This window comes from Sebastes fasciatus, chromosome 4, assembly GCF_043250625.1.
Source record: "Sebastes fasciatus isolate fSebFas1 chromosome 4, fSebFas1.pri, whole genome shotgun sequence".
Lineage (NCBI taxonomy): Eukaryota > Metazoa > Chordata > Actinopteri > Perciformes > Sebastidae > Sebastes > Sebastes fasciatus.
Genome location: NC_133798.1, coordinates 20,666,779 through 20,676,922, shown reverse-complemented (window position 1 = coordinate 20,676,922; position 10,144 = coordinate 20,666,779). Strand labels below are relative to the sequence as shown.

The window sequence follows — 10,144 nt, the reverse complement described above, 5'->3', positions numbered from 1 at the left end:
GAGTCCTGACTTTAATATGCAGTGTAGATGAAGATGTGTCATGTAGGTGCACAAACGTGTGATGAAACCTATTAAACCTCTCAGCAGCATCTCACACTTCTCTGAATTGTAAAAAGAAATATCAGAGGCATAAATGTAAAGCAAAACACATTGTGAGGATGTAATGTGGAGTATTATGTTTGGCTGTTTCCTCAGTGTGTCCTCCTCTACACAACTGAGGTCAACAGTGTTACATGCAACATATTATTGACCCGGTTCCTGCATTAAATCGTAACAAATCAATACTGTTTAACTCTAGAGCGTATTGGACTTTTAAAACAAAAAATGCTTCTAATGAAATTCAGAATAAATGCTGGTGACAGGAAAGGTCATGCTACCTTTGTAATTATCACTGTATTTCCTAGTTATTAGTAATTCATGTTTGCCAGAAAAACAATGACAATATAAAACACATAAGACATCAATGCTCATTACATTATGTAGACAGTTAATTTACATTTTAATCAAATACTTGATGAAACGTACAATGAGCGCAGCTGCAAAATGAGGTTCGATTCCTACATTATCAATGTTACAAGAGACCATTAGACATAAATGCAAAGGTTGAATGCGCAGCTGGAAATACTGACTTTACAAGGTGAAACATGAATGCAGCATTAGTTCCATGCAACTTTGTTCTGCGATGACGCCATCCAATGAAAATTAGTAACAGTATTTATTATTTGAAATGTTAAGATGCGTTTGTTTACGTTTTAATAATGGCATTCAGGCAGTCGGGCTAAAAAAATATTCATATGACCAAAAATATTATTATGAAAAGAAAGAACCCATTTGTGCCCACATTTGAAATCACTCTGTTGTGATTGGTCAACTGAAACCAAACTCTTCAGACTCTGCTCCAGCTCCACTCTAACTAGCTGTGTTTGAGGGCGTGCCAAACTAAATCACCAAATTTCAAGACTTTTGAGTGACCAATCAGAACAAATGTTGTGTTGTTTTCCCTTATCACACTAAATATAGTCTTTGGGTTCAAATGGGTTAAGAAAATAGAAGTGGATGGTCATTTCTACCTATTAACCTTACCTGATAAAGGCAGTAAAATAAGGCAATAACAAAGCTACAATCTGTGTCAAAATAGAATAACATTGAAAATGCAATAAAATATGTAGTGCATAATAATAATAATAATAATAATATCAGTGTATATTTTATAGTGGATCCCATATATACAGAAGATATTGTATGTTGGTTTGCACACATGAAAAGCGTGTGCAGAACTTGTTAAATTGTATATACAGCTCCAAACCCTGAACTCCATGCACCTTCAGGGAGTCGTGAGAGGACTGATGGAGGTCTCATGACTCACCGATAAATCTGAGTCAGAGGTGTACAGAGGGAAAAAGAAAGGTGATATCACCTTCTGTGGCACCTCTGCTCTGCTCAGCAGTGTGTCAAACACGCCGCTCTGCCTGCCGATAAACTGCAGACACCTCAATGACGAGGTGGTAAATAATTCAGGAAAACATGGCGTCCATCCATCTATCCGTCCACGTGCATCACTCAGAGCTTCTCCTTACAGCGGGAAGGGCTCGATGGTGTGTACGAGTCTGGATGAATCAAAGAGCGTGATTCAGCCTCTGCAGGTGGGAATGAGTCATATGGAGCAGTCCATCATTAGAGAATTGACCAGCTTCTTGAATGTCCTCATTACGCATGATGTGACCAACTGGTAGGAGGTTTCTACCTTCCTCTGACGGTAGGCCATGCAGGGTGAATAAAATCAGGAAAAATCTCTGCAGCGTCTTGCAAATGAAGCCTCTACATCTCCCCTCTCTACGGAGAAGAAATGATAGACAGGCATGCAGTTTGCGGGGGTGGGGGTTAACGTGTTGACCATCGGTTTTATGCACATGATGGACAGTCTGAATCAATTTAATGTGCACTGTACTCTTGCTCTGTGTTGACTGATGCTTCGATCACAGGAAGCAGCTCCATGTCTGCAACACAGCAGCGGCAGCAATTACAATAAATCTCAGTTTCTCCGCCGATTATCTGCCCGGCTGAGGAAACCATTAACGCTCACCACCACCACCACCACCACCACCACCAGCACCACCGCCTGCCTCTCGGTGCACATGTTAATTTGACAGAAAACACAATTGTGTCACCAGCCGCGTGGAACATGTTTTCTCAAGCCTAACCAGCCGGGGAGGTCATGGCTGTTGCTCTCGGTGACGCGCCCGCTGGGCCGCGCGGTAATTGGGCAAAATCTGTGTGGTGTCGACATTTTCATTCATAGGTGGGGATTCTCTCAGCTGTCTCCACAACCTCCATCCTCTGTTGTTTTTGCAGCATCTCAGACTCATTGTGATTTTGCTGGTGCTTGTTTGTGTAACGGTGAGGGCGAGTGAAGGGGGATTGAGTAGTTGTGAGTCTGAGGGGCAGGTGCAGTTTGGCTCCTGGGGGACCGTAATGGGATGAGGCCGAGCCAGAATGAGTGTTTGATGACGGGGTTGCACTCCTCCCCCGGGACTCAGCCTGCATGCAATTATCCTCCTGATCCCTCCTCTCCTCTCTTGTCTGCAGTCCAATATGTACACAGCAAAGCCTGAATATCCTTTAACTTACACTCTAAAATTCAACTCCCTCGTATGCAAAAAGATCAAGTAATTACAACCCCCAAATTTCAAAGCAGTATTGCAGTAATTATTGTTTTATGGCACCCTCGCGCATGACATTACACCACCTCGGGGCAATTGAATTTATGAACGCCTCCTTCTCCTCCCTTGCTAATTGCTTTATTAATGGAGAGCTTGGCAGCCCAAATCAGTCACCAGACATGTTACACGTCTCTGTTCTCCACCCACTGCCACACATGTGCAAATATTTTTTAAGAGATTGATATTTTTACAAAAGGATTTCCGAATCTCTCCATCATGATTTTTTCATAAGCGCTCCTGCTTAAGATGATCAGTTTGGAAAGAAAAAGCCCTCCCTTTTGTGATATGCAAATGGCGTCCACTGAGAAACATCTCCATCTTGTTTAGCTCCCAAAAGCAGCAAGAACTGTTTGTATTTTCATCTGTGCACTGAAACATTTATTAGCACCACTACTGAGGCAGGGAAACAGTGATGCCGTATATTTCAGACCCGCCATATGTGCAGTGAGAATCCACAATCAGAGGAAGAGGAGGCAGATTGCTACGTCCAATTGTTTTTTCCTCCACAGAACTGGCTTCCTACAGTTGCATGTGAGGTAATCTATCACAAGTCTTTCCAGTTCCCCTCCCCCATATCACATTACGTTGACAGCTTCATACCCTCCTCTCTGCAACATGCTCGTATCATGCTCGTATCTCACAGACAAAGGATGAGAGGCTGATAAGATTTTACACGATATTCTCATTGCTGGCAGCGTTTTGCTTTAGAATCTGGATCAAATGATGGTGATGAATCTGCAGATAATAAGGGGAAAATATTTCACTGCTTAAAGCCACAACTTACTCTCTTTTAGGGCAACATCTAATGATTATTTTTCTATTAATCGTTGCAGCTCTACTTTCTTTTGTTCTGGCTTATTCCTACAACCCCCTCCCTCTTCTCTTATGTGCAAAAATACAGTAGTGTTTCTGCAACCACTGCACCCCACTGGAGCATCTGACAGTGCAGTTTTTATGGGATGTCCTGGAGAGGACGATGTGAGCTTCTTTCATCCTGTTCTTCAAAAAGCTGCAGCGTTTCATATGACTCAGTAGAAACACCCCACTTCCATCCATCTTGAAATGAAAGCATCATTCCTCGGTGCATGCCTGATGATGGTGGCCACTGATCAGCAGGGACACAGGTGTGCAGAGGGGCCCTCCTGCCTCTGTGATCCGTCACCGAGGCCAGACGAAGGCCAGGCTGGAGCGGCTTAGGCACGTGCCGAGGGAGGGCTCTACCCCCCCGCACCCACACCCCTCAGAGGACTCCCTATTCACACCACCAGATGGGGGCTGGATCTGGGTTTTAATGAACGCTATCCTTCACGACCCTTTAGAACACAGTCGCCCTCAGCAGCACGTCTCACTGCAGTTTGTCACCCCACGCTGACACCGAACAATAACACACTGAATCAGAAACAAGCCAAGGACGAGATGTGAGAGCAGGAAATACTCTGTGCTCCATTTCTAATTTCACAATCTTCACTTGGGTGTTTTTATAAAAGACAGAAATGCCACATACTGTATTCCCACAAATACGAAATTCACTCAAGAGATGAGCGGCTACTTGAAGCATCCTCACACATTTAAAGTGGTAGATATTATGTCAGCCTCCTGCTGTTTGAAGTGATACAATAAGACAACCCTGTAATTTCACTTTACAGGTTAAGAGCAGAGGGCAATTTGTTCACATTTAAGAGACAAAAACCTGGTTGGTAAATAGCTGCTTTATATTAGAGGAGTGGTCTTAATGCTTAGCAAGTGGGGCCCTCTGCGAAAGTGAAAATGGTTATTTTTATGTGTTTATGTGTCTTTTGTGATTGTACTGATGTTGAGGATACATTTCATTTTGTGTTCCTTTACCCCTATGTACAGTGATTTAAGGAATCATCTGTTTGAAAAAGAAAATATCAATATAGGAGCCCAGATCGGTTTTATGTTGTCTGTCTCGTTATATGTTGAGTTGGCTCTTTAATTAGGAGATGTTTGCCTCAGCAAGATTTAAAGAAAATGCATGGAAACTAAGACAAAGACCACTCTATCCATCATGATAGGACCTATTTGTTAGGGAAACTGAATGTTCTTTCTTCGTTTCTTTGTTTCTTTGAATTTGTGGAACTGTGTGTTACGACTGGTCATGTTGTTGTTGTTGTTGTTGTCCAGTGTCTTGTAAATGGTGCAGGACACTTGAATCAATCAATAAAAAAATATATATATTTGGGCTATCAAACGATTATAATATTTAATCGCGATTAATGGCATGATTGTCCATAGTTAATTGCAATTAATGACAAATTAACATTTTATCTGTTCAAAATGTACCTTAAAGGGAGATTTGTCAAGTATTTAATACTCTTATCAACATGGGAGTGGGCAAATATGCTGCTTTATGCAAATGTATGTATATATCTATTATTGGAAATCAATTAAAAACACAAAACAATGACAAATATTGTCGAGAAATCCTCACAGGTACTGCATTTAGCATAAAAAAATATGCTCAAATCATAACATGTCAAATTGCAGCCCAACAGACAACAACAGCTGTCAGTGTGTCAGTGTGCTGACTTGACTATGACTTGCCCCAAACTGCATGTGATTATCATAAAGTGGGCATGTCTGTAAAGGGGAGACTCGTGGGTACCCATAGAACACATTTTCATTCACATACCTTGAGGTCAGAGGTCAAGGGACGCCTTTGAACATGGCCATGGCAGTTTTTCCTTGCCAAAATGTAGCGCAAGTTTGGAGCGTTATTTAATCTCCTTTGCGACAAGCCAATATGACATGGTTGGTACCGATGGATTCCTGAGGTTTTTTTAGTTTCATGATATCACTATCTTCACTCTTCACTAAAGATTATTTGCCATAAAAGAATTGAAAATAATGGGCTTTCCTTTTTATTATCAGTTTTCAGGTATTTAACCTATAGAAATAATGGGTGAAACGTGTTTTCATTTAGTAGAGATAGATACAGGCATATAGAACTAAATTGTAAGCTTCTCATTTGGAGTCAGACTAACACACGTGAATCATCACCATGGCTGCTAACCCACTCTGCCAGTTATGTGTCAGGCTGTGAAGAAGGGTGAGAAATCTAAAAATGAAAGAAATCTGTCAGTGTTCAGTCCCGAAGGCTGAACGATAACATGCTGCTGTAACATGTAGAGGAGGAAAAGTCTTTTTCCAGACATTTATCCTTAAATTATTTCATTTATTTTCTGGCTAAAATCTGATCTCACATGATGAAAATGTAAATTAAATGAATTTGCATATATTTATAATGTAGGAGGAGCAGGTGAGATCCCTTCAATCATTGTTGGTCTCCATGCAGCCAGATGCATATGGTCTTCATTGGATGGAAATAAATTGGTTGTGTACATGCAGCCCCTAACTCAGTGACCCTTGTCTGTCAACGTGAATTGCTTTCACGGCGTGTTAAACGAGCCGTGGTCGTGTTGGTGTTTCCCTCTGTGCGGCGGCGGCGGTGGCCGGGTCTCTAATCCGCTGTCTGCCATAGTTATGTCACACACCAGCTATTGTGTGGAGGGTTTGATTGAAGACGCCTGATCTGACTAACTGATCCCTCGCTGCCGCAGAGGTGCTCAGGCACATGGGCGAGGTCTGAGATGTGTGAATTGGCAGTCGAGTCACATGACTGGCATTAAGCCAATCATAATTTTTAGATTGCAGAGGGAGAGCAGCTTTGTGGCAAAGAGGCGAATATTGACAGATGGTGTGTGAGAAAGTGAAAATGATTTTTTGGTGTGTACAGTTAGAAGAGGGTAAATTGGATTACACAAAGCTTTTTCTCTCTTTGCTTTACAGCCCCTTGTCTTGTCCTTTAAAACTATTATTTTCAGGACCTAATAAATCAATAAATCAGCAGCTACAGAAGGATCTTAAAACAGCACATCTATAATATAATTTGGTAGTAGGGTGGGTTATATGAGGCCAAATGAGGCCTTGAATCTCCAGAGACCAATTTATAAAGTGTGAACTATTCACTGACGGACAATTGCTTTGAATTTAATTCAGTCAGATCACGTGCTGCTACGGACTACAACCACCATCTGTCCAAACCTTGTAAGCTGTGCTTTTTTAACCAATATCCAGTTGTACTGACATAAAAAAAACTATTAATTACATTATTAGAAGGTGCGTGGATAAAATATTACAAAAAAAATGTTATGCTGTGAAAGAGACAGGCTAGTGCGACATACTGTATTTTAAGGCTTTCAGATCCACTAAAGTGAGCATTATTATTTTTTATATTTCCATCCTGTAAATGCATTCAGTATGTTGTTTTTCTAGCTGTGTTTGCGTCCAATTATATTTCACAAGTTGGAAAAAAAAGCAGCATAAAGAGTCAAGAATTGAAATGGAATAAAGCCACTGTGAATGACTGGATGACATTTTTAAGAGTTGTGTACTTTTTATGTGGATTTTGCACTGAAATTACTAATGCTTATATGATACCTGTGTTTCGGTACTGATACCAAAATGCTCCTTTTTTTACACCCTCCTCTGTTAGAACATGTTTTTCAACAAAACCACTTTTTTCATTTAAAAAAAGAAACCAAAGTTCTTAAATTTTGTCTAAACTAGAGGTCGCCCGATAGTGGATTTTTAAACATCGATATAATAACGATAGTTTGGAGCAGGAAAAAAGCTGATAGCCGATTAATCGGCCGGTATTATCTTTACTTCTGCAGCAGCCTAGTCAGTTACTTTTGCATACGCAGTCTTTAATAAAATAAAGCAGTTTTTGTCACTCCGAATTGAATCATTAGTAAGAGAATATCTTGAAGTGTGATTTGGTGGATTACATCATTGGAAATTTGATGCGGATTACTTCTGTTGTACATCCCATTGCATTGTTAAATGCCACTCTAACAAACCATTAATGTTCGTGCATATTTCCGGGAGAAAGAGGAGCCTTAAGTGTGCGATTTCATTTCATGAATGGATGGTTAGTGGCTGGATTATTTTAGAAGAGAGAACGCCAAATTGTTAACTAAGTTAAAGTAACAGTGTATTATTTATTTTCCTCCCTGTCTGCCTGTCTTGTATTGTAGACAAAGAGCTGTTAGTGTTGTGTTATATATTTGAGAGATAACTTTCTTTCTCCCCCTCTACCTTAACTTTGTGTACGGAGCCTCCATGCAGAACAGTGATGTACATCCCAACGTAACTGATTGGGATGTACTGGTTGGGCTCTGATAGTGCAGCCATCTGCCACTATCAGAGCCCAACTCTGCCAATAACGATAGATTGCAAAACGACCTATCGGCGCCATCTTTGTCTAGTCTAAAACCCAAGCAGAATTATGATTGAAACTGTCTGATCACAAGTAAAGAAGAAGCATATGATGCCATTTTGAGTCATTGACAGCTTACAATTGTTTGCGCTACGGACACATTTTGTTTGGTATCATGAAGTATTGAGGTTTAATACCTTAGTCAACCATTGCATAAAGATATAAACAGATATATATTGTGTATATATGGCAACATTTCGGCATCTCTTCCAGCTGTAAAGAAACACACAAGACCGACAGTCACTTGTTTAATGCTGACAGGAGGTCTCCCCACACACTCAGACCTCTGACATCAAAGTCCCCATCAGACACTTTCAAAGCATTAAGCTCTTTTTCTACGTCCCCCCTCAGAGAGGGACAGGCCTCAAACAAGGCCACAAAGTACTCAGTCAGTCTCTGGAAGGACACTGTTCTTCGGTCTGTGCTGGTGGTTTGAACCCATTCACCCTCGCTCATGCTGTACTCCATATCAGAGGCCCACTTTTTCAGCACATCACAGTAAGCATCTCTAAATTTCCGGTGTTGTTTGGCCAGGTCTATAATAAGTGTAGCAGGCAGCGAAGAACACATGTGCTGCAGCACACGCTGTTCTCTCTGCAACCAGTCCAAGAGAAAATCCTGTGAAGCAGTTTGTGAGTTCTTCGTCGTCAGCAGAGCTGCAGCGATGACCAGACAGAAATGTCCTGCTGCTCCTTCACATCCCTGGAGGACAGAGTCTAAAATGTGCTCAGGTTGGCCGGCTTGGCTCAGCAGAGCATCCAGCCTCTCCATCAGCATCACCCCCTGCACCTCAGCATCAGCACCAACACCAGCTGACAGGTCTATGAGAGGACTCAGGACTTTACAGGCAGATCTGCATTGAATGATGTGACTGCAGAAGCCGGTAACATCCTGATGCCCTGTCTGTGTGGTGTCAACAGGACTGGTGGTGTCAAAGAGTGTCTTCATGATGGAGATGGGCAGCTCAGGGTTGTTCAAGAGCCCAACCAGCAACAGGTGCTGACACCTGGAGAGGTCAGTGAAGGAGACGTCTGTGTATCCAGGGAAAGCAGCTCGCAGACTTTGATTAGTGAGCTGCAGCTGCTTCTCCATGATGCTCCGTATCGAGGGGTTGTTGTGAAACCTGGAGAAGAGGTGTTCACAGTAGCGGGCCCAGTCAAAAGCTCTGGAGAGAGTCTGTTTATCCCACTGATCCACGACACCGCTGTGACCGGCCACGGCCAGCAGCTCCGCAGTGCTCGCCAGGCTCTTCAGCACCGCCTCCATGTGGCGCTCTCCCCGGGTTACCGGGTTAGCAACACCTTAGCAACAGCTTAGCAACAGGTTAGCAACGAACTACAACGTTCAACAGGACTTCCGGTGGCAAGTTTCAGAACAAAATCCTTTTTGAACGAATGGTTAAAAGATAGTTAATATCCAGCGTTACGCACAGAAGTGTGAGTGAGAGTATAACACAGTAGTAAAGGAACATTTAGTAGAAATAGCCTCAACATAGTTGCTGTGGTACTCACTCTTTTCTCTTTCTGTCATCCGGCTGCCTGTTTGTGTTACTACTGCGCATGCGCACTAGAGTGCTACGCTTTGGCCAATTTATTTTCCTTCAAAATAAAAGACACAGAGTAATTTATTGCAATAATAACACTACTACTACTACTAATAATAATAATAATTTAAAAAATGCTGAATTTAAGTAAGAAGCGAAACTCAGTATACACACTTTGATTTTCTCTTAGTTTTTAATGTTTATTTTCTGGCTAACGTACATATTTATGTAAAACATGCTCTAAATTTCCAATAGATAGATACGTCATTGATCCCGAGGGAAATTCAAGTTTCCAGCATCACAGTTCCATAGTGCAAAACATGTTAGTAAAAAGACAGTAAAAAAAGTTAGTAGTACAAAGTACAAAGTATAAAAAAATATACCAGATATAAAAATACAAGGAGATGAAGAAAACTGTTAAAACTGAATATAGTGCAGGGTAACAGCTGTGATACAGGACTATTAAAAAAAGTGAATATAGTGCAGAAGAGACTGTTAAAAATGAGTATAGTGCAAGGTAACTCCAGTAGCTTAGTCTATGAAAGTACACTGTGTGCATTATTAGTAACGTATTGCCAT

General features: G+C 41.4%; 1 protein-coding gene across 1 annotated transcript; it reads right to left on the bottom strand.

Moving 5' to 3' along the window:
- Window positions 1-5,959: 5,959 nt before the first annotated feature.
- fancf (FA complementation group F) lies at window positions 5,960-9,586 on the bottom strand. Its single transcript, XM_074632696.1, has one exon. The coding sequence runs from the start codon at window positions 9,286-9,288 to the stop codon at window positions 8,263-8,265; it is 1,026 nt and encodes a 341-aa protein (XP_074488797.1). The 5' UTR covers window positions 9,289-9,586; the 3' UTR covers window positions 5,960-8,262.
- Between the last annotated feature and the right edge of the window lie 558 nt (window positions 9,587-10,144).

What these genes read in the sequence shown, in the direction of transcription:
- fancf (XM_074632696.1), bottom strand. Translation starts at nt 9,288, where the DNA reads ATGGAGGCGGTGCTGAAGAGCCTGGCGAGCACTGCGGAGCTGCTGGCC.